We start from the raw sequence: 25,426 nt of genomic DNA on the forward strand, positions 1-25,426 counted from the left end.
GAAATACTCGAATACAAAGAGAAAAATTCAAAACAATAAAACACCCTTAAGAAAACCCCATTAAAATAAGAACCGTCTTTTAAGCAAAACACCAACTATAAGGTAGACTTGACAAGACTAGAAACACTCGGGGTAGGGTAACTTTGGCTACCAAGTATCTCATCTAACTCTTTAGCAAACCTCTTCATTACTTCAGAGGACAAACAAATTGGTAACATCAAACATTCTTCTCCTTTTGCATTTTTATGTGGAACAATGTAAGTTGCCCCTGGAAAAGGTCCAAGCCCCCCCTTTAGCAACTCCACCATACACCCCTTCACCCCATCCAAAATTTACTTCTCTAAATTTAGCTCGAGTAAAATCTGAAATAATACAAGAATTTACAGTTGTTAATAGGCCCCTTTCTTTAATAACCATAAAATCTGCTACAGACTGTATGTATTCCTCTGTAACTTCATCTTTTATTTTTCTTATCAACTCTAATGCGTAGCCTAGTGAGTTTTCACATAGCTTCCTTACCGTGGTGAAGGCTGCAGGAAATGCAATACAATTACCATAATACCCGACAAATGAAGAATGTTTAGCACTAAACCTCGAACGTGCATTGACAACAATCATTATTCTTACTTCTTCTTTCGGCTCTAACTGCAATGCTTTTGTGCGGCAGTACCAAAAACATGCACTTATAAGATCGAATGTGGTACATTTACTAAGATGAAATGGAACCAAGAGACGAATTCTAGCTATGTCTGAAAGTGTAAAGAAGAAAGATTGATGTACTATAGTAGTAGTAGTATCTTCTTCTTTGATGGTATTGTTTGTTGGAAGTATTTGTTTGTATTCACGATGGCTGCAAGTAATGCGTGGTGGATCTCTTGCCATTAGAAGTTCTCTATGCCACACAGGTTGAATCGAAAGTTGTTGTGCTCCTTGAGCCATTTCTGCCCATGCATTCATGAATTGTTTCAGACCAGTTGCATCTCCAATTGTATGGTTGCAATTCATTGCCAGTACGAAACTACCGCAATTGAGACACGTCACCTGCAATTATTTTAATTAAATATATTTTTTTATTTTAATTAAATATCATTTTAAAATATATTTAATTAATTATATATGTGTACTATTAACATGTTGCAAGTTCAAATGGTTGCATAATTATAGTTCATATATTTTCCTAAAGAAAAATACTAACATGATTTCTTTTTAATTTTATTTGAATGTCAAAATATTCATATATAGTTTAATAAAGAAACCTATATACTTTTGGTCTTTTGGACTATATACTTTTTTGTTATATTTCATTTAAAGGATGAGATAATTAACTAATATAATTGAACCTGTATGAGTCGAATGGGATGATCCATAGTTAGTTCGGAGCCAGTAACATCGTAGAGAAGTTCTTGGAAGCAAGGGAATGGTGGATAGAGAGAGTCACCAAGTTGATCAAGTCTTATATTAGCTTCAGCTTCAATGAACTTGACACCTCCACCAGTACAATCAACCATCAACTTGCGTCCAACACCCTCTTTAATCCTTCCCGCAAATGGATAGTAATGCAGAAGTGTTTGTGAGAGTGCATTTCTAAGAACTTCTACCGGATCTTTTTTTGCCATTGATGGTTCGTGGCGATAGATAAATATCATCGGAATATTAAAACGTAAGCTTTGTTGATCATCTATGTCTGACAGTAGTTTAACTTCACGGGGAGTGGGAGCAGCCGGAAGCACCAACTCTGGTTGGAACCTCCTCACTGTGAATAATAATGGTAATGAAGACATGTTATGGTATTGGTTTGTGTGAGTTATACATTCATTGTGCTATATATATATATTAATGAAAATGATTAATAACAGAATTAGTTGTGTTGTAAAATAATTTTTTTTTGTTATTTTAGTAAATTGAAAATTTAAGAACCATGCGATACAAATGCACCTTATCTTCTACGGGTAATGAGATTATTATTTTGTGACAAATATAATGGGAGTTTCGCAAGCAAGCTGTATTGATAGTTTTCAATCAAGCTCGCGTTTCTTTTATGGGAAAAGCATGTAATGGAAATTAAACGTACGTCTCGTACGTCTATATACTTTTTTTTAGTATTATAAAGATAGGGAATTTCTTTTCCTAAGCATGTGACTCACTATCGAAATCGATTTTACTTATTTTTCAGAGATGTATTTTTATATGCATTTTATTTAAATATCTTTATTTTTCGCGAATCAAGCAATCACTTCATGTTTGTCAAAAATTAATCTCCAGATACATTTTCAAAAACACCTCTAAATACATTTTTAATTATTTAAACGTGCGTACTTCATATACTATGAAGTGTTTTTGAAAATGCATATCCGAATACACTTCATAAAACTTTTGCTCACTCATTTTGCAATTATTTTGTGAAAAAAATAGTACATCCAAAGATGCATCTCCAAAAACAAAAAATATTTTCGACTTTTCACAAGAGATTTTGAAAAATATATAGAGATGAGAAAATAAATTCCCATAAAACATTTCATTTAAAATTAAAAGAAGGAAGCCATAAAACTTAAAAGTCAGGGGTGTTCGGGGACATGGATCAACTCATTGGTATTTGATTTGAGTAATGTGTTTGAAATTTTAAAACTGAGAACCCGCAAACATAACTCATTAACACGTCATGTTATTTTTTTCACATATATATATATGGTCCTTCTATTTGTAATTTTTATAGTCTCCTTCCAATTTTTTTCACATATATATATATATATATATGGTCCTTCTATTTGTAATTTTTATAGTCTCCTTCCAATTTTTTTCACATATATATATGGTCCTTCTATTTGTAAGTTTTAGTCCATCCATTTTAAAAGTTAATTTTTTGGTCTTTAAACTTTACTCCACTTGTAATTTTTATAGTCTCCTTCCAATTTTACTGATATAGCCCCCTTATTAATGCCGTGGCTCTGCTACTGGAACACCACATCAGTTTTTTTTAATCATTTTTAATTTCATCATAATAATGTTATATTTTATTAATTTAAATATGAAAATTATTGAAAAGAACTATTTGGATCCATTGTCACTCTATTACATTTAAGCAATGTTTCTTATATGTTTAACCACATAAACACTTACAAATTTTAGAAACTAATCGATGTGGGACTTATAAAAATTTTAACAGATGCACTTAATAAAAGAGATAGTAGTTCAATTCGGTTTGGGTACACATTTAACCATTCAACCTAACAATCCCCCAAAGACAAAATCAACATACAAAATGTCTACTTTATGTTATTGCATTTCTCCCTGTCCCCACCAACATCCCTTCTCACCTTGGCCTCAGACTCCTCAGGGCAGCTTTAAATGTCCGAGATTTCAAGTGTGCCCACCAACAGTTCGATAATATTCTTCAACCAGATCCCACAACTTGTTCAACTCTGATTTCAGCTTTAACCTCCCTATATGTGGTTACTTGGACCTTATTGTCCTCTTGCTATGTTAACTATATCTAGCATTTTCTTGCGAGCTCGGAATTGGAAGATTTGAAATCGGATAAAGCAATTCATGGATTTGCAGTGAGACATGGGATGATAAAAAATGTGTTTGTTTGCAATGTACTTCTTGATGTTTTTGCAAATGAGCAGAGATGGAGTCAAAGAAGATAAAATTTTTGTATTAATTTGTTTCTTCTCACTTCTCTCACTCACTCACTCCCAGATTTTTGTATTTTTAATTTAGGGTTTGTGATGATTGTTGTTGTTTACAGGTGAGTAAAGGACTTTGAACTATTGAAGAGTAATTCAATATTCAGAAGTTGAACATCAGAAGTTCTGATGTGGGCTGATCTTCTGATGGTTACTCAGAAGATAGTCTTGACCAGAAGATATTACCTTCTGGGTCCCATTAGCTTAGCTGTTTAGTAGTAAGGGTACTTTAGTATTTTGTAGTACTGTTCTGTTTGTACCCTAAACTTGTTCACTAAGTTTAGTCTGTTAGGGCTTAGGTGGCAATTTTTTCTTTTATATAAATAGCCTTGTAGTAGCTATCATTTATTATCAACAACTTTATTCTCTCTCATTAAACTTTTGCGCCGTTATTCTCTTTGTCATCATCTTTATTCATTGTACACCAACATGAACCAGTTATCTCACTCTACAGGTGATTAGGGTTTTCATTTTTCATTTGTTGTTGTTGTTTCTATATCTCTCCCAGTTCTCTAACTCTAATGTATGTTACATATTCTTAACAAGGTCAAAGTGGAATGGATCAAGGTCAAAGTGGAATTGAAGGTAACTGTAAGTGTATTAACTAAAATTGTAATTGTGCTATACTTAGACATAGTTATCCTGATGTTGTGTGCTAAGTCTAAAAATGTCTTAGTAGAAAATGTCGGTGTGTTTGTCTTTATGGCTGGTATTGGAATGTTTTAACTAACATTGGTGTATGTTTAAAGTTTTGAGCTAGAAGATGTTGCTAATTGTTATGTTTAAATTGGTATTGGTATGTTTAAACTGAAACTGAAACTGATGTATGTTGAAAGTGAATCATTTTGCTTGTTGGTATGTATTGGTTTGTTGAAGTTTTACTCATGAATATGGATTTTATTTGTTTGTGTGACTTCTGCAGTAAACATCAACATTGGCATAACTTAGCTATTTTGATCACTGAAAGTTAACTGAATTCTTAACTGCTCTTTTTTTGGTATTTTGTTTACTTATTCCAATACATTTTTGGCTCTTCCCCGTGTTTTCCCCTTAAGGTATTTAAGCAGCTTAATTTGTCTACGGATATACATCTTTCATTTTCCAATGATAAAGATGTTAATAGAATAAGAATATCATGGGATATTCGAAGTGCTGATCATGAAATTAGTTGGATCTTTATAATTCTACTACTCCATTTTATCATCAATGCATTACATCATCTCCTCATTTTTCGTCTATTTGTTTTGTGAGTGCATGTGCAAATTCATTTGCTTTTCCTGAGTGTTCTCTCTTATTCTTGACTGTTATTTTCTAATATTCTTTTGATTGTAAAATTCATCATTGAAGATTTTCTACTTTTGACATGGTTTCTTGCAAAAATATGTGCTTCATCCTTTCTATGTTAGAGGGAAAGTGTTTTGGTAGATATAAGCTAGGCTAAGACTAGAAGGATCCTCCAGTTTCTTGTCTTTTTGTACTTCAAGAAAAAAGGTTGAGGTGGATGTTTCTAAAAACCACTAACCAAATATTTAATAGTTTTATGAAGTTATATTGAGAAGAAAGATGCTAAATATAAGCTCCTTAGGGATATGAGAGCTCTCATAGTAATAGTGAAGATCTCCATATTGTGTTTTGTTAGCATTTCTTACTCAATAAAGTTAACTTCATTAACTAACTTACCTGTTTTAAGTTTAATTTTGTCTAATGACTTTTCTTTGTTGGTAGTGATAAACTACGACTTGTCTACTCTAATTTATCATAAAGATTTTTAGCTACTAATAAGATCATACAATGCAATGGTGATTTCCACCTTTTTGGCAAGGACTATAATGGATACTTTGAAAACAAGAATAATCAAGTCTATAAAAAATTTCAACAGATGGTTGTTGTACTTGCTGCCACAGCATGAGCAATCATGTCTATAAAAAATTTCAATAACCTGTTCAACAATAATCATCAAAGATTAGGGGTTGCACTTTATGGTATTATATGGCTTCAAGTCTTACTTGGTATCTTTAGATAACTTGGAGTTGAAGAGTTTAGTTAGAGAATGAAATTTAAGTTTTGGCCTTAGGGAATTTTAAAGAACCAAATGTGGAAACTTTTCCTCTGTTGAATTTATGATCATAACATAGTGCCTAATTGATTTAACTAAACATTCTTTTGTTTCATTTTAGTTACACAATTCCCATTGCAGAATGGGGACGAAGAAGCTTGTCATCAAGATATGGAAGATATGGAAGAAGAACAAGAAAGAGGAGATGATCAAGAAGAAGAATATTATGATGCATGAGTTTAATTAATAGAAGTTGTGTTTTATATTATCTATCTCATAGAACTTTTGTTTTGAATTTGGGATGACTCTCTCTCTCTCAGAGAGAGAGAGAGAGAGAGAGAGAGAGAAACTTGGTTCTGTTTAAGAATGATAATATCAAAATTTATGTATGAATATTTTGACGTTGTGGCTTAATGTTTTATTGTATAATCAGATTTTAATTTTGACATGGTTAATGTTTTATTGTATAATTATATTTTGACATGATTTTGTTTTATTTCCATGGCATGAAGAACATCATTGTCACAACTATGCGACACAAAAAGAAACTGTGGCCTAATTAAATGGAGTAAAACTTTGTGCAAAACTTATCTGCGGTTTTAATTAGTGGCCATAATTGAACCGTGGTAAGACCTAGGCAACTAAACCGTATGCTATACATTAAATAAAAATTGTGGTCTTACGATCTGGCCACTATTTAGAATTGAGGCGTAAGATAAATCGCGGCCTTAATATAGATACCTAAACTGTGGCCTATACAAGTCACGTATGTATATAAAACGTGGCCCAAACAAGAAAACTGTGGCTTATACTTTAGGCCACGCCCGCATATCTCACAGTCATGTTTCCGTGGCGAAACCGTGGCCAAAGCGTATAACCACAGTTATTTTGCATATTGCCGCAGCTTTCTGGCCGTGGTAGATGACCTTTTTGTTGTAGTGTTTGGTTCGGTTTTATTTTTGAAAGTCAATCGAATCAAACCAAACCACATGTTGTTTTCTCTCGCGGTTCGGATGATTTTTAGCGTCAAAACTGCCCAAACCGCACCGCGAACACCCCTATTTTTTATCTTTCTATTAAAATTTTCATTTATTTTTTAGAACAAATTTTTATAAAGCATCTTTTAAACAAATTTTACGTGAAAAAATATTGCATATCTTTATAAATAAATGTATAAAAATAAAACCATCAAGCATTTGAATTACTAGAATTAACTAAAAATGGGCGAACTTAAGACGAGATGAACTTAACAAATAAGTGAGACGGGCTTTAGCAGGCGGCGAGATTTGGCAGAGCGAGCTCAGGCAGGCGGGCGGGTTTTGGCGGGCGGACTTTGGTGGATGGCGGACCCAAAATCCCAACCAAACCCGCCATTTTTTGGCGGGTGTGTGGGTCGGCCCAACGGGTCACCGCCCGTTTTGCCAACCCCAGTCTCCGCATCAAACACAGCTCGGGCACCGACACGCGTATGATAGTATGATAGACGTACGACATGTATCAGACACGTTTTTGAAGTGTCAAACTGAAAAAAAATTAAAATACAACTGATATGGATACGACACACTATTTCAAATAACTGATACGATAATCTCTCAAATTCTCATAATTTTAAAAAATAAAAATGGTTTTCACCTTTCATATTTGATTTTCCCATTGTAAAAACAACTCGTATTCCTTGTTTTTTCATCTTTTTTGTTTGTTTTCATCTTTGACGTAGGCGGATATTCCACCATCGCCACCTTTGATATTCCACTCTTTATCCTCTTATACTCATTTATTTTCTTTCTTAATTGAATGCAGGGGTGGCCCTGAGCACGGGCTCACGGGGCAGGAGCCCAGGGCCCCATAATTTTAGGGGCACCAAATTTTTTTTTCTTACCCCTATATATATTAAAAGAGAATTTTCTATTACAAAAATACTTGCTAAAAATATTTTTTAAAAAAAAATACTGGTTAACAAAATTATTGGGGCACTACTTAATAAAAGAATGTAATTTCTCATAAATAAAATAGAGTAGAATAAAATCAATTAATTTCTCTAAAATAAAATCAATTAATATATCCATAATTTTAGCAACTAAAGAGTTTAATTGAGACACTAAAATTAAAACAATGATATAAAAAATATTTTATATTATTGATCCCAAAATTAAGAGTGAATCACTACTTCAACTAGCTGAACAAGATAATGATCCCTAAAATAAGAGTGAAGTCGAATCTTTAGCAACTCATGAAACTAGAAACTTTGAATTTTTAGTAGCTATGATTATTTGGTTTGAATTGTTAACTGTTGTTAATGAAATTAGAAAAAGTTTGCAAAAAAAAAGACATGTGGATTTGTAAATGCTAAGACTATTGCTGAAAACATTGAGAATGAAATAGAGAATGAATGTGTGTTTATTCAAAAACGTCAAATTAGTAGAAAACAACATTATGATGAAAATCCATCTCAACCCACACAAGTGAATCTTGAGTCTACTAAAGAGTCTTTTCGAAATCATTATTTCTTCTATATTGTAGATCAAACAATTGACTCACTTGATAGAAGATTTGAGCAGTATGACACATATAAAAATATTTTTGGATTCTTGTTTAGTATTGAAAGGCTTAGATCATTATTTGATAGGAACTTGAAAGTATGTTGTAAACATCTTGAAACTTGTTTAAAATATGACGATTCTCTTGATCTTGATGGTGAAATTTCGTTTGAAGAATTGATAGTTATTAGAAAAGTTTTAACACTTGAGTCAAAATTAAGCTATATGATATTGAGTTCTTTAAAGACTTTTAATTATTTTTCTAATGCATGCATAAATTATAGAGTAATATTGACTTTCTATCAGTGTTGCATCCGTATAAAGAAGTTTTTCTAAATTAAAATTATTAAAATCTTATTTGAGTTCTACTATGTCACAAGATAGATTAAATAGTCTTGCGTTGATTTCAATTGAAAATATTTTTTTGAAAAACCTTGATTATGAACAAATTATTAACGATTTTGCAACAAAAAATGCTAAGAGAATGATATTTAAATAATTTTAAAGGTTTGGTCAATTTTTTTTATAGCAAAAAAGACGGGATCAAGAAGAAGAAGAAGAATAAGTCTCTTTATAATGATTTATGTTTTGATGTAGTATAAACATTGATTCAAAGATTTATAGTTCTATTTTTTTTGCACAATGTCAAAATGAAAATGTGTTTTTTATCCAATTATTTCTTTTATCCTTATGTAATTAGTTTACAAAATTATCATAGCCTGAACAGCAAGGGGCTTTGCCTTCACACCAGCTCGAGCAACCCAGCCAGTTATCAGTAAACTATAAACAACACGATATTTGTCGTCCAATAAACATATAAACCAGCTTGAGCAATATGGCCATTTATCAGTAAACTATAAGTCATACCGGGCAGTTGTTGTGCAATGAAACACAACATTTTCATAAAAATATTAATCTATCTAAAAAACAAAAGGGTAATTCATAATCCTAATCATATTCAAATGCTCCTTTGCTTCAATTAGTATCCTTGCACATTAGTCATTCAGTTTGTTTCTTTGTTATGGTTGAGTATCTTCGATCAGCTTAGGAGCTTTTGTTGATACAGAGCATGTGGATAGGGATTGACTATTTTGTTCAAATATTTTCATTTTCTTCATGTGTTTTTTCCCTTTAATATGTCCTTCCATCACAGCTTTTGAAAAAGTGCTAATATCACAAATCTCACACCATAAACTTTCATCCTTCTTTCTTTTTGTTAGTGCACTCTTCTTTTCCACTTCCTCAGTTGCAGCATCTTTATTACGTGCTAAACAGCCTGCAGATTTGTTTTTCTCATTTTGAGGTTCTGTTACATCATTATAAACCATTTTGAGGTTCTGTTACATCATTATAAACCATCACCTCCGCAAGCTCCTTCTCATTTGTGGACTTTGCCGCATGTAGGTTCTTCTCCAACAACTGCTCCTCTTGTTTAGTATGACATATTTCACTTCTCCTAACTTTAAGACCATCGTGCTGCCAAGTCCCAACCAAAACCTCGTGTGATTTTTCCAGACTACGAATCAAGGATTGATCCAATGGCTCGCAGAAACGGGCATCAATAACGGTTAAGCACGTGCCATGACGTTCCACTGAGGAAGCCACTGCTAAACAGTTCTGAACGGCTGTTCCATAGCCCAAGAGGGCTACTCTTTCCCCTTCAATTAGTATCCTTCCTTTCCTAATCTGTTAAAATGCCAGAACACAGATATCAAGTCATTTGTAATAAGGTTAAATGTGTTTAGTCCCTATAAAATTAGACTTTTTTTGTCCCTATAAAAGCAAAATAAGAAGTAAAAATTAACAAAATTTATGTAGGAACCAAACTTAAAAATTTATGAATTTTATGGATTAAAAACATATAGAACCCCTGTTATATTATGCCTGAAATTTTACATGAAGATATGTATGCACGAGTATGGGATATAATCTTAAATTTACCTCAAGAGGAATGCCTTTGTACTCAGTTAGGAGTTCAACACCAATTCCATTTCCCCTCGGGTATCAAAAACAACTGAGACAATCGTTAATGAGTGTTGCAGTAACAACAATGTGGCATAGCTCTGCTTCATCAGAAGGAGCCATCACCGCCATGTTTGGGAGGCATGCCATAACAGTGTCGTCGAAAGTACCACTATGCATAGGACCGTCTGAACCAACTAATTTAGCCCTGTCCAATGCAAATCTTACAGGCAACTTCTGTAAATCCACATCATGTAGCACCGGTATGATTGAACATGCTTCTCAAGGAAAAATGATGGACTAATTACTTGACAACACAATAAACCTAGTTAAATGCACATTGCAGCCTCGTTGCCGTTGTATTTACCAATGCTCTAGTTTATTAAATCCATACTCTTCCCTCCTTGATAAAGCTTCCATGCCTGCAAATAAGTTAAATAAATAACATTGTAAGACTACGACATAATTTCACACTGGTAGAAAATCCCCATAAGCATACCAAATACCTGTACCAAAAATAAAATAAAAAAAAAGAGGGCTGAAAAATGAGCAGAAGTAGCTAACAGTGGCGGTTACGGTTTCGGTTCAACATATCATCCGAGAGAAAGGGCCTGCAATCACACATCAAAACCAAGCATCAAATCAGCCCCATCAACGTACACAAAATCATAAGTGAATCGGCATAATACGTACACGAAATACTAAGAAAGTAAAGGAAAAAAATGCAGTTACACATTTGATTCACTAACAATCTCGTTCATTCCAAAAATCAGTCTAAACATTCAAAGCATCTGCAACATCCATACAAAGTAGCTTTGCATATGTTCTCTTCAACAAAAAAAAAAGATAACATGACATTTGGGATACCTATGGATTATACACGATAGGTTGTTGTCCGGTAAAAGTGGGTCCAGCCTGAGGGTCATATGCAAAAAGAGAGTCTGTGTGAGTAGTACCAAGGCAGAAAGGAAATTATTTGGATCATAATAATAGGCCAAATTGTTGCTATAATAATACCAGAACCAACTGCAACAACAACAACAACACAACCAAACATTAGTACAAAAATAAACAAATTTCAAAACAATAACCTGATATCACCTAGAGGAATCTTAGATGAATGTCTTTGTTTGACACAAATTACATCTTGACCTCCAACAGCCATGCCTACTACTATGTGAGTATCATATGTCTGGATGAACCTGCCTAACAAACTCAATCAACATCATATACTCAATAACATCATAGTTACGGTTCAGCACCAGGGGATTACGATTCACATAAGATCAGAATGAAACATTAGTAAAGTCTAATACATAATTTTTTCAGACCTGTTAACAGTAACAGAAAACCCTAAATTTGTCCATATAAGAAGATTTAACGCACAATTCCCAAAGAGGAGGCTACTGTTCACCATCTGTAAAACCCAGCCGCAGAATACATAACCAAAACCCTAAAATTCCATCATCATGATCCTCATCTATACAAATTTTTCAAAAACAATAAGAAGAAAGAAAAAGAACGCAAATCATATTCAGTAAACCTGATACAACACTAACGTTCATAAAACCCTATTTCATCATCATCTTCCTCATTTTTTACACAAACCCCTCAAAAACTATTGAGAGAAGAAGAGAGATTATAGAACTCAAAATACGAAAAACAAAGAAAGATCTCACCGATTTGCGGTGACTTTCAGCGTCACCAACATCATCATCAATTTTCACGACCGTAACCCTCGACAACAACCATTAACGGTTCAGAATCAACATCACGATATAATCAGCAAACGTGTAGAAGGAGAAGAAATAAGAAGATTTAGGGTTAGGGATTTGAGAAAAATCTGAGAACTCAAAGAAAGAGATATCGTCAAAAGCAAGAGAGAGAAAAAGAGAGAAAAAATGAAGTGAATTATGTGAGAGAGAAAGATAACAAAATTTAGTATATGGGAAAGCATAGCAATTAAGCTCTCCACGTGGAACAACATGGAAGCAGGAGGGCAAATCGGTATTTTCCAGAGCAGTTAACTTTCTTATATTGTAGATGATGATAAAATAAACAACAGAGCTAATAATAAGTGTTGTGTTTGGTTGGTGTGAGTAATAAATTGATTGTTCGTGAAATTTAAGGACCATGTTATACATTATCTTGTACTAGTAAAAGACTAACTGTTTTCAAAATTGACATTTAAGGACCATGTTACACATTATTTTGTACTAGTAAAGACCGGTTGTTTTCACGTTTTTATTCTTTTATATAGAGACAGAAACATCAAGAACTCATTACATCACTGGGGATTATACGTGTCAAAAAATCCCATATCATATTACAAAGCTCAATAATAGAACCTACTTGATTCTTTTTTAAGGTTTCCGAAAAATAGACTGATTAAAAAAGAATAATATAAATGAAATTGAGATAAGGGCAAAAACTTATTTATTTGAAAATTATTAAAATAATTTTTACTTATTATTTTGTCTTCGATTTTTAGTGTCTATTATTTATATATCTTATTTGCTTTTAAAAAAATCACATTCATAGTTAGAAAATTAATAATGTCTATCATCTCTACTAATAAAATACGGATAGCTTAAAATTGATATAAATATTATATAATTATAATTAAGAAATATATATAAAAATAAAAAAAGTTTCAATAATAATTGTGATATATATATATATATATATATATATATATATATATATATATATATATATATATATATATATATATATATATATATATATATATATAAAAATTTAATTTATCAAGTTGTAATAGTTATCAGACATAAAAATTATGTTAAAAAATATATGAATATATGATATAGTACACTTCACACACACACGCACGCACGCGCGCCCACACACATACACATACACATACATACATACATCACTACTAAAAATATGACTTTTGCTTAAAAGATTTTACATCAGGTATAGAAATATATGATGGGAAAAATATTTGCCAAAAGATTTTACATCAGACGTTTATTTTCAATGATATAAAAAATGTTAACACAGTGGCAGTATTGTAAATAAAATAAAGAAAAAAAGGCGGTGGCAGAATTGTAAATAAATGAAAATCTTGTTATAAGGGATTTTACATCGGGCCTAATTAATACCCGATGTGATAAATGTTACGCATAGTGGTCCTTCACATCGGTCCAAATAAAACCCGATGGAAAATGTTACGAAAGTGGCCTTTACATCAGGCGATTTAAAAACCGATGGAAAATGGTCCGCCCAATTTTTCCCTAAAACCCTATTCCATCTATGTTACGCCCAATCTAGAAAATATTTTCTCTCTTCTTCTTCGGCTGAAACTTCTTCCCTTCGCCTTCCCTACGACCTCCATCCGCCTTCCCTGCACCGTCATGACTTATGTTCGCCTCCTTTGTTCACCGTCATGGGTTGTGACTCAATCGATCCAGCATTCGCTCAATTCGACCATGTTTTTGTTCACGTCGATAACAATCCTCGTCTCTCTAACTCCGTCTTCTCCGATTCACCCGATGACCCTGACGCAGAATTTGACAGCGATGACGGATTTGCTGAAGGTAGTGGTCCTTTGCCGGACGACGTGAGGAAGGAGATTCTGGAATTAGGGTTTCCGGATGATGGTTATAACTACTTGTATCATTTGAGGGAAATTAAAAAAACTGGCGGTGGCTCAAATTTCTTTAGTAACCCTAAGTTTAAACTTGAGCATGTTAGTGAAGTTAAGGTGATGATTCTATTTTCTCTGTTGAATTTGGTTTCAGTTTGTTGCACTAGTTTAGTTTTGTTAGAAGCTATGTTTCTGTAAGTTAATGTAGCAAAGATTTGAGTAGCTGTATAATCTTATCCAAATTGGCACTTAAGATTTGTATTTTCTTTTGTGGATTTAGGCTTATGATGCTTCGAGAGTGCGAATTAAAGAGGCGGCGAAGAAAGAGCCCGAAAAAAACACTTTGTACAGTGTTGCATCCCATACTGCTAATGTAAAGGTTCAAAAAGCTGTTGATTCTGAAGTTGCCGCACTGCTTGATGATAGTGATGTGTCACGGTTTGGCTCTGATGTCGAAGATTTGGAGAAAAACTTTATTGTCCAGGCTAACCTCTGTTATGACAAAGAAGATGAAGAGAAGGCACACACGTCCAATGGAAAGAACTTCTCCGAGGAGTCTATGATGAGTAGGAGCTTAAACAATAAACAAGTATCTCAAGTTTCTACTTATTCCACTCTATATATGGTTCTCTATATATGGCTATTTTTTACGTGTGACAGAATTAATATTTGATGACTAAATGATTTTCATTCACTCATGTAATCATAGTGGGAATGGATCATGGAACATAAATAAAATCAAAATGATTTACCAGCACATATAGTTTGGTAAAAAGAACATTATTGAATGAGTGAGTGAGACATAAAATAAAGTACCTTTTACCTTAAACATTCTGCTTTAAACTACTACATTTATATCAGTGGTGTTTAAGCTCTCTCTTTTGCTATCTTCCATCACCTCATTAATCATCACACATCCATTTTCAAAGCATAACATTCCATGTACCCTCCAAAGTGAGCAAAAATTGGTAAACATCACAGCACTTCAAATCACAAGATATACACGTACTGTAACCAGCAATTTTGTGAGTTTTGTCTCTTCTTGCTCTTTTTATTGGATTCTAATCCGAAAAGAAACATACATATATATATATATATATATATATATATATATATATATATATATATATATATATATATATATATATATATATATATATATATATATATATATATAATATAATATAATATAATAAAGTAAAATGAGTTTTTGGACAATTTTGACAAGTGTCATGCTCACATCAATTCTCATGTTAAAATGAGTTTTTGGGCAATTTTGACAAGTGTCATGCTCACATCTGTTTTACAAACTTTCTAAAATAGGAAATATTTTATTTAAAAAATAATTACCTTTTTATTAATAATTTACATTAAATTTTTTATTAAATAAATGAATGATAGGGAGAGATTCTTAATATACATAAAAAAAATTATTATCTTTTTATATGGAAGGATATGGGAAAGATCAAAGATATAAATATTTAAATACAAACCGTTGCAGACTTTTTTCCCTCTTCCATTGCACTAAACTTATCTTATTGCCAATTCAATTTTTTTCTTTTCCCAAACTCTGATTTCAAATTCACTTCATCAATGAGAATTTTAAGAGGCGATTTTAATTGCTGCTCATCAGTCATCAATGCTTTATGTTTCCCAGGTAATTGATTTATCAAAATTAAGATTCTTCTTTTCTTTTCCTCTCATCATGCCGACAAACAAAAACAAAAGAAGAACAACACAAACAATTAAAACACACATGAAGAAATTACCGTATGAAGGGCAAACAACGGTGTACGGCTACGAGTGGTTGTTGTGATGATGTGACAACACTTGAGAGAGTCCAGTTGCGGCTCTAAGTAGTGGTCTGTGGTGTTTCAGAAATGCAAGGGTGGGATCAAATTTGGCGACATGTGGTGTCGGATTCAAATGTAGATTTTCTTCTTATGTTCTTGATTCGTTCTTTCACTGGCTGTGGATCATGTTATATTTGCCTAAAAAAATTGTTGATTTTTGAATTTACAAGATTATGGTTAGTGTTATAATTATTGTTAATGGAAGGTTCATATGAATGATGCCGTGATTGTTGGGCAGCTTTGTGCACAAGTTTGTTATTTGATTGAAGGTTGTTGGAAAGGAAAATTTGATTTTGGTTTGTTTTTATGTTCTTTATGTACAAATCATCTATATTTTTTTATTGTAATTATTAATTCTCAAAAATATATAAATTCACTGCACGATGGTTAGAAGAGTAGAATAGAAAAACTAGTAATTTAAGGCTATTTGCCAAATTTTATATATTTGATTAGTCAAAACTTTCTGTATTAGTTTTAAACATTCTAACCATTTTTATACCATTGTAACCGGATTCAAGTTGTTAAAAGTACATAACAAGAATTAAGATTGTGCATTTATCCTTTCAGCACCAGTTGCATGCAACTTTTTGTGCTTATACAACTTCTGCTACATCTCACATCTGCTTCTTTTTGTGATTACAGATCGAATATTTTGGTATTTGGACAATCCGTAATAAATGCCAACATATGAGTTTGGAATATAACAAAAACCAAACAACTAGGCGGCAGATTTGGAAAATGAAAGGTTGGTTCTTGGTTGAATTTTTCTAGATAAAAAATAAATTATAAGGGTAGTAATAATAAATTATTAATTAAATTATATAATTAATAACGGGAAATGTTATATCTATTACAATATAAAATTATATATAAATTATAAAAAAAATATATTTTTACGGCCTATTTTTAATTATTTATATCTTAATAATTTTTATTATTATTTAATTATTTAGTTTTTAAGTTTACAATCAACTATACTTTAGTATCTACTCTATGTTATATTGGTTTATATGGTATTTTTTAAAAAAATTATAATATATTAACTGTTAATTTAAATATTATTATTTATTTAAATATAATCAATAATATTGAATTTCAATTTTTTTATTATATTTTGTTTCTTTTATACCATGAAATAATTATTACAATATTATAATTTTTATTATATTTTATGATATTTTTATTTTAATATCATTTCCTATTTATAATCTAGCTAATTGCATTAATCTCTCATACAATTATTAAGATTTTAATATCATTCCCTATTTATAATCTAGCTAATTGCATTAATCTCTCAAACAATTATTAAGATTTTAATATCATTTCCTATTTATAATCTAGCTAATTGCATTAATCTCACATAATTATTAAGATTATATTATCATTCCATATTTATAATCTAGCTAATTGCATTAATCTCTCACACAATTATTAAGATTTTAATATCATTCCCTATTTATAATCTAACTAATTGCATTAATCTCTCACACTATTATTAAGATTCATGTTTCGAAAAAAAAAAAATATTTTTGACATAATATAAAAAATAAATGGAGAAAATTATTAAGATTCCCTGTTTATAAATAATAATTAATGTTGTATTAAACTCTAAAATTATATTCAAATATATAATATATCATTCTATATATTGTATTTTTTTTGTTATATCAAAATAATCTGGTGATAGTTTAAATTAGAAAAAGATAAGAAATTAAAATAAGTGGAGAATTAGAGAGACGAGCTACTTGAATCACTATGCCAAATAAGCTATTTAATAGCACTTTTTTATTTTTGATAGCGCTTAAAAGCGCTATTAACCGCGCCGCTATTGTAAACTTTTTTTTGTTTAATAGCACTTTAAAAACGCTATTAAAGGACCAGTTTTTAATAGTGTTTTTTCTAAAGCGCTATTGAAGTATGCATTTTGCGTGTGTTTTGATTTGATTTTGACAGCACTTTCAAATTAAGTGCTATTAAAGGGACATGTTTCTAATCTTACGATTCAAACTGAAGAAATCCCTATGTTTCTAATCTTACGATTCAAACAGAAGAAATCCCTATTAAAGACGTATGGAGAAGAGTGCATTGTTGGGTTCAACGCTATGAGTGGGAGAAGGACTGAGTTCGACGGAAGGTGAGAATCGATGGTTCGACGGAAAGTGAGAATATGGTTGACGGTGTTTCCTCTGAGCTTCTTCTTTTCCGGCTTAGGGCTACCGGAAGATGACGGCAAAGATGAGTTGACGGTGGTGAGTCGGTGGAAGTGAGTTGTGGAAATGGAGAAGGGAAAGCGGTGAGTTTTGGTTTTTGGTGGTGTTGCCAAAATTTGTGCAGCAAAATGAAAACTTTCCGCCAAAAACATGTGTTTTGGTTTTTTTTTATTTCGATAATTATTAATTATAAAAATAATAGTAGATACAATAATTGGAACGTATTTTGTTTTTTATTTATTTTATAAATTATATATAATGAAAACAGTAGCGCTTTTTTATGAACGCTAATAAATTGTATTTTAGTAAATAATATTAATAGTGTTTTGACAAAAGTGCTATCTTAGTCAATATTAATAATACCGTTTTAACGAAAGTGCTATCTTAGTGTAATAATAGCGTTTTTATAGAAAGCGCTATCTTACTGAAGTTTAATAATAGCGTTTTTTTATAAATTGCTATTAAAATCACATTATCTGTATTCTATAATAGCGCCTGACTATAAAGTGCTATTATAGATGTGTTTTTTTCTTTTTAATAGCACTTTATTTAAAAGTGCTATTAAATTAGGCAATACAAAATATCAATTTTGGCGTAGTGAATAGAATTGATTCTGTTTATTAAAAAAATTATGAAGTTATAATAAATAAATCACCTAATAATTAATATATAATAAAATCATCAATTGATCAGAATATAATAGATCATATATAAAATTTTATTTAACTAAAGACATTATCAAATTAAATTGATCTCTTATTTATTTTGTTTACTCCAAAAAAAAAAATATTATTAAAATATTCACCATCAAACATCATATCTAGGGAATAATAATTAAAATTAAAATAACGAATATATGTAGGAAATTAATAATTTAATTACACATTAAATCATTATATGAGCGCCAAATAAAAAATATGGTTAACTATGTTTTTGGTCCTTATAAATATCTCAAATTTTATTTTTAGTCCCTATTAAAAAATGACATATTTTGGTTCCCACAAAATTATTATGCACGTAGTTTTAGTCCCTATTGTTAGACAGATGTGTATTTTTGAATGATTATTTTACAGACATGTTGAGAACATTGTAAAAAGTTCCTCGAAAAAAAGGAACTCAAAATTTGATTTCTAAATCACGATTTGCATTACTTTTATCATTATCTTTTAAAATTTAAAAAATTCATATTTAATTCTTCTCATTTTAAAAAATTCTATAATTTAGTAAATAAATATTTTATAATATTCCAAAGAAGTATGAAAAAAATTATTCAAAAATTTAAAATTTTAAGGATAATTAAACCGTTTTCAAAATTTTAAAAAATAGCAGGACTAAAACTGCATGCATGAAAATTTTATAGGGATTAAATATGTCATTTTTTAATAGGGACTAAAAATAAAATTTGAGATATTTATAAGGACCAAAAACATACTTAACCATATTTTTTATTTAGCGCTCATATAATGATTTAATGTGTAATTAAATTATTAATTTCCTACATATATTCGTTATTTTAATTTTAATTATTATTCCCTAGATATGATGTTTGATGGTGAATATTTTAATAATTTTTTTTTTTTGGAGTAAACAAAATAAATAAGAGATCAATTTAATTTGATAATGTCTTTAGTTAAATAAAATTTTATATATGATCTATTATATTCTGATCAATTGATGATTTTATTATATATTAATTATTAGGTGATTTATTTATTATAACTTCATAATTTTTTTAATAAACAGAATCAATTCTATTCACTACGCTAAAATTGATATTTTGTATTGCCTAATTTAATAGCACTTTTAAATAAAGTGCTATTAAAAAGAAAAAAAAAACACATCTATAATAGCACTTTATAGTCAGGCGCTATTATAGAATACAGACAATGTGATTAAATAAAGTGTTATTTTAATTTTAATTCTACAAAATTTGTTCCAATAAATTCTAATTATATATTACACGCTAAATAATCATACACGATTAATACTGGCAGCGAAATATGAGCAGCCAGCCGAAATTGGATGAATTCTCCCACTTTTCACGTTTTAATACTTTTTGTTATTTTAGGATATAATTATAAATTATTTAATATTTATATACTTTTATTTAATATTTATATATTTTAGGATATAAATATAAAATGGAGTGACACTCAAGACAATAATGATTTATTAATCTTCCAATACAAAAGTAATAAAATTTGATGGATGGAAAAAAAAACATTGTGTTTTGTTGCCTATTTATTTAGCTAAGACACGATCTTTGTTATTCAGAATTCATATAAATAATTATTATTAACCCATATTTATTAATGAAAATTGCAATTCATTCATTGGGTATGATTAGCTTTTCAACTCTTAATTTTTTTTTTTTGTTATTCACCTTAATAAAAATATAAAAGAATAATGAATTTGATTATTGATATACTAGGAAGTGTGATAGACAATATTTAAAGTTAATAGCATATAAACTATATTTTTTATCATCATTATTTTGGAAAATAATGATTTTGAATATTAATATGTGTATATTATCAAAATTAAAAAAAAATAAAAAGTTGCTAAAAATAAATATTAATTCCCTTATTATTATTATTATTATTATTATTATTATTATTATTATTATTGCTATTATTATTATTTTTGGAACAAAGAGAGCCGAAGCCCAAGAAAAATTAATATTAAAATCATGATTTTATAATGTCACAATTATTAAAATCATGATTTTGTAAAATTAATAAATCTGCAACAATCATATTAAAATTAAAATTGCATGATTTATTTATTAACAAAGATTAGAAATTTATCTTTAATTTGATCTTTAAAGTATATCACTACTAGAAATACACGTATTTCCTGCGGAATTACCTGCGGATTTTTGCTAAATTTCCGCAGGAAATGTGTTTCCTGCGGATTTTCCTGCGGTTTTATGTCCCCAGCTAAAACCTTCGTGGGTAATATTTTTCGCAGGTAATTCCGCAGGTATTTCCGTAGCTAAATCCGCAGGAAACAATTCGCAGATAAATCCGCAGGTAAATCCACAGCTAATTCCGCAGATAAATCTGCAGTAAATTTCTATCCGCAGGTAAATCCGCAGGAAAATTCTTTCTCAATTTAAATAATTTTTTTATTTTAATAAACTTTTGAACCATTATATATATTTAAATAACTATAATATAAAATAAAATTATAATTTTCAATTTAAATTAAACTTGAATTCATATAACATAATTGGTAAGTACTTACATAGTCATTACTAAAAATGATTCAAAAAATCAAGTTATTACTAATCATTTGTCAACCAAGTTAAAAAGATAATACAATCCAAATTACAACCAAGTCAAAATGAAAAGAAAATAGAACTCGATCAATGATGGATCTGCACCCTTTTCCTTTCTCTACAAATTACAAAAGAAATAGAACTCGGTAAGTTTATCTATCAAAGTATATGCTTTTTATAGTTCTGTTTCAGGTTAATAAACTTTTTACTCTAAAAAATATAATGAAAAACATATAATATATATACCATTCTTTTCCAATGCAAGCGATGAGGAATAGAAACCCCAGTGTGAAGAGATGCGCCACCTTAAAATTTTAAAGCGCAAAATATATGCATTAGCATCATTCTTTTGCAACACCTACATACATAAAAGTAGAATGAAAAAAACACGATAATCAAATAAAAAAGTTATACATTGCCCCATAAATATAATCCTAAAACTTGAAGAAAAAAAAAACACATGCAGTGCAAAGTCACGAGAATGTAAGGACATATTTACAGTTTTGGAACGTAGCTATAGATTGCGAGAACACATGGAGTACGGTTTTTTTACTATAACAATGAAACAATCTATATTTGATTAATTACCGCTTTCAATATTTGAGGATTCTTCCAAATAGTTTGAAAAAAATGAATTACCTTGAAGGTGATATTTCTTGCAGAGAAATAATTAGCGAAAACGGTAACAGAAGCAGTTCTATAAGTCCGTAGCTGTTGTCCATTGGGACCAGGATCACTCGTTCTATCATGCCATTCTATCACTGTTACTTCTCTTCCTTCACCTTCAAACGTTACGTACGGTTTCGTCACGGGAACCACCACTTTCTCTCTGCACCACAAAAAATAATTATAGTGTAAAAAATACAAGTGATAGTGCAAATTAGTAAGACTTATCTATGGACATGGTAGTACTAGCTAGTTCACAATTGCAGCGAATGGAAAAGAGTAGTGTTAACCATTATAGAATATTGAATGCAAGCAAGTTAGAATAGAATGTTTGAACGTAGAATTTGTTTGTACTATTGTATATTTATAATGTAGTATGCGATTGGGAAAAGTGTGATTAAAATAATTTTGTAAATGTTTTCACTAAACATTTGAGAGGTCCGTCCTTGTATAACTAACACAAGTAACAAGCTAAATGCATATGATTTATATACACTCTAAATTGAGGGAGCCTGTTAGAAATAATGTAAGCAGGGTAGCCAATACTTGTAACAAGCTCAATGCATGTAATTTATACATGTGCAGATTCTCTCGTCCCGCTTTCATTGTTCTCTATCCCAACTCTCACAGAATTATTTGAAAGTCGAAGTAAAAATATTAACTGGTTCCCTTGTTTGATACATATCTTTCATTGACATCAAGTGCATGAGCTACAATACAAAGCAATGGAATCTGACATGGGATGGCCATATGTTTCACAGAATTTCAATTAACTTTTCTGATAATTAAAACTAAATCAATTAAAGATGCAAGTAATTAGTACTAATTAAATGGTTATAATTAATCTCTCAAATGTTTCATATCTCCCATCTGTCTCTTGTCTATACGGCCAACTACCATCATTCTCCATTAACTGTTAACACAACAGGTGGTCCCTGTCTCTCCATGACATATATAATACCACCAACACCTACCTCTTCATAATCCATATACATATCCACGAAATCAAATTAGATAAGAAACATGGTGTTTTAAAAAGTATTATCCACATACAAAATTAATTTTAATAACAATGCGAGATTAAGATTAAACCAACCAAGGAATCCACTAGTTTGGTTTGGGCCATCACTGTCAAATCAAAACTCTGTTATTGATTTGACCGCTAAAAATACCATTAAACCGAATAAATCCATTAAACTTAAAGATAAATTCTTCTTCACTTTTAAATTAAATAATACTCCTTCAATTTTGAGAGGGAGGGAAAGTAAAAGAAGCTACCAATCTGATCTTTTACTTGAAGAACATAAGTGAAGTTCTTTCCTGGTGGAATTGGACAGTTTGTTCCATATACTCCATCTTGCCATGAATTTCTTCTCTACTCTACTCCATTCCTAATCAAGATTCATCACATCCTCTTAATATTAGCCTAACACTCAAATAATAGGAGCATTGTACTATTCAAAACTAACTTCGTACACCGAGACCTCTAAAAAAAGATAAGTTGATGTGCCAGTATTGGTGTTGTGCACCAGGATTGATATATGACACCGACTGCGACACTAGTAATTACATTATTTTTTTCAAATTAATACCGGTGTCGAGGTGTCAATGTCGGTATCTATATTTCTTATATCAGAATAAGTAACTATAAAACTATGAAAAAGTAAAACTATGATATTATTTTTGAAGCTAATACTTGAAACACAAAACTAAACAAGAAATTTAGCAGAGAAAGAAACTAACCAAGAAAACAGAAAAGGTTGATCCAAGCTATTGAAAACACTGATAATCAAGTTATCATTAGTGACAGCTTCAATCTGAGGTCCTGGAAACTGTCCATTTATCAATATACCCTACCATTTCATCAACCAAACATTCAATACATCTCATTAGAAAATAAAGTAAGAACAAAAACAAAATAGAACTTAGAAGAAGAATATAAATATAACCTGTTGTTAGTAATATCTATCAACATCAGACAATCCACAATTAACCAAAAAACGTATCACTAAAACAAATTTAGTAAGTAGTGTTTAATTAAACCCCTACGTAAATCGATATCTAGTTTCTGATTGATTGTACTAACTCACGCTAGATTTAGCAAGTAACAAAATAATACCATATCATATTAGAGAAGAAGTCACCTAAAAAAAATCAAACACACAATTAATTACCCACTGACCAAAAACAATTGAATTTGATTCAAAGTAGAGAGATTCAATACTAGGCAAGAAAAAGTATGTCGAAATTATTGGGAAACTTCATGTGCAAAGATTTAGAACATAAGGGAACATGTGGTTTTGATTGCTGTCCAACTTTTGCTTTAAGTGTTGAACAAGAAGCAATATAGTGATAAGAATCTTTACTCTCCACCAAACAATCTCCACCAAACAATTACTTGCAGTAGATAATAAGTTTGAACTTAGAGGCCATGCTGCATGCATATAAGCAAAAATGACATACATATGAACATTCAAAGGTTATTAACATATCCAAACCAGATCCCAATAATAAATTAAATTTCCAGCAAGAATGAATCTTCAAGGTTGCAAACTTTGAAGCCTAAGACTAAAATCATTTCAACAAACACCTTGTTTACAAAAATCACATAAGTTTATATTCAACCTAACTTAAAATCATCTAATTTCAGACAAGAATAGGAACAAATTCACCACATCAAAAAAACAGGAACAAAACCCTAGCTATGGAAACTGAAATTCATGATTTCAATTGATTTTTAGCTTAAGCCATAACTTGATAGTACTGGTATTTCTTATTAAAGTGTGAAGATGCGGTGATGGGACTCCGAGGAACGAAATGTATATAATGTCAAGAGAATACCTGAATTGAAGTGTGAAGATGAAGAAGACCACAATGCTAGGCTCCGGCGAGATTGCGGCAACAGAACACCGGCGAAGACGCGGTGATAGCAACAGAACACGGTTGAACACAAGAGAAGTGATTTTTAGGTTTTGCAAATTTTATTTGCGTAAGCGTAAGCGATTGAATATTGTTGGTTTTTGGCGTTTGAAGTTGAGTAGCTACAACGTGAGAGTGAGTGGGTGGTGGTTTCTTAGGTTTTTGAACATTGTTTAAACGTGAGAGGGTGGTGGTTTCTTAGGTTTTTGAACATTGTTTAAACGTGAGAGTGAGTACACCCTCCGGTCACTATTATAAACAAAAAAAATATCTAATTCCTGATCACTATTATAAGCAAAAATCAATTATTACTAAATCATTTAATGCTGTAATTCCTAAGATACCCCTATATTTCATTTTCCAATACTTCATTAAATTTAATAAAGAGGATATTATAGTAAATTTAATCAATGTTTTCTCCGAAATCTAAAAAGTTAACTACACTTAATTGAATTTCTTAATAATCGTGAAAACCATTTTTTTTGCTTATAAATGTGACCGGAGGGTGTAATTTGTTGAAGCAATAAATATAACTAAAAAAAGGGGAATAACACAGTGTAGTGGCTTAGTGGTTCACATAGTCCAATTAAATGATTTAAAATGTGGGTTCGATTCCCATCAAATTAAATTTTTACAATTTTATT

General features: G+C 30.6%; 1 protein-coding gene, 1 long non-coding RNA gene and 1 pseudogene across 3 annotated transcripts; 1 reads left to right on the top strand and 2 right to left on the bottom strand.

The window, feature by feature from the left end:
- Positions 1–1,781, bottom strand: LOC131612858 (benzyl alcohol O-benzoyltransferase-like; annotated as a pseudogene).
- An 11,685-nt stretch (positions 1,782–13,466) lies between these two features.
- On the top strand, positions 13,467–14,933 carry LOC131612859 (uncharacterized). Its single transcript, XM_058884610.1, has 2 exons — positions 13,467–13,971; positions 14,135–14,933. Exons 1-2 carry the CDS (start codon positions 13,654–13,656, stop codon positions 14,525–14,527), a joined length of 711 nt encoding a protein of 236 aa, XP_058740593.1. The 5' UTR covers positions 13,467–13,653; the 3' UTR covers positions 14,528–14,933.
- Positions 14,934–21,284: 6,351 nt separating this feature from the next.
- Positions 21,285–23,773, bottom strand: LOC131612860 (uncharacterized). Of its 2 annotated transcripts, none has more exons than XR_009287488.1 (4): positions 23,607–23,773; positions 21,837–22,026; positions 21,444–21,555; positions 21,285–21,315 (listed from the first exon to the last, which is right to left on the bottom strand). It is a non-coding gene; the product is annotated as an uncharacterized LOC131612860 (long non-coding RNA). The 2 variants fall into 2 exon arrangements; XR_009287489.1 differs by lacking the exon at positions 23,607–23,773 and adding an exon at positions 23,142–23,237.
- Positions 23,774–25,426: the final 1,653 nt, after the last annotated feature.

The sequence above is a fragment of the Vicia villosa genome, linkage group LG6 (genome assembly GCF_029867415.1).
Source record: "Vicia villosa cultivar HV-30 ecotype Madison, WI linkage group LG6, Vvil1.0, whole genome shotgun sequence".
NCBI classification, from domain to species: Eukaryota; Viridiplantae; Streptophyta; class Magnoliopsida; order Fabales; family Fabaceae; genus Vicia; species Vicia villosa.

Coding starts and splice junctions, on each gene's coding strand:
- LOC131612859 (XM_058884610.1), top strand. CDS start 13,654: ATGGGTTGTGACTCAATCGATCCAGCATTCGCTCAATTCGACCATGTT. Junction 13,972..14,134: donor AGCATGTTAGTGAAGTTAAG/GTGATGATTCTA, acceptor TTGTGGATTTAG/GCTTATGATGCTTCGAGAGT.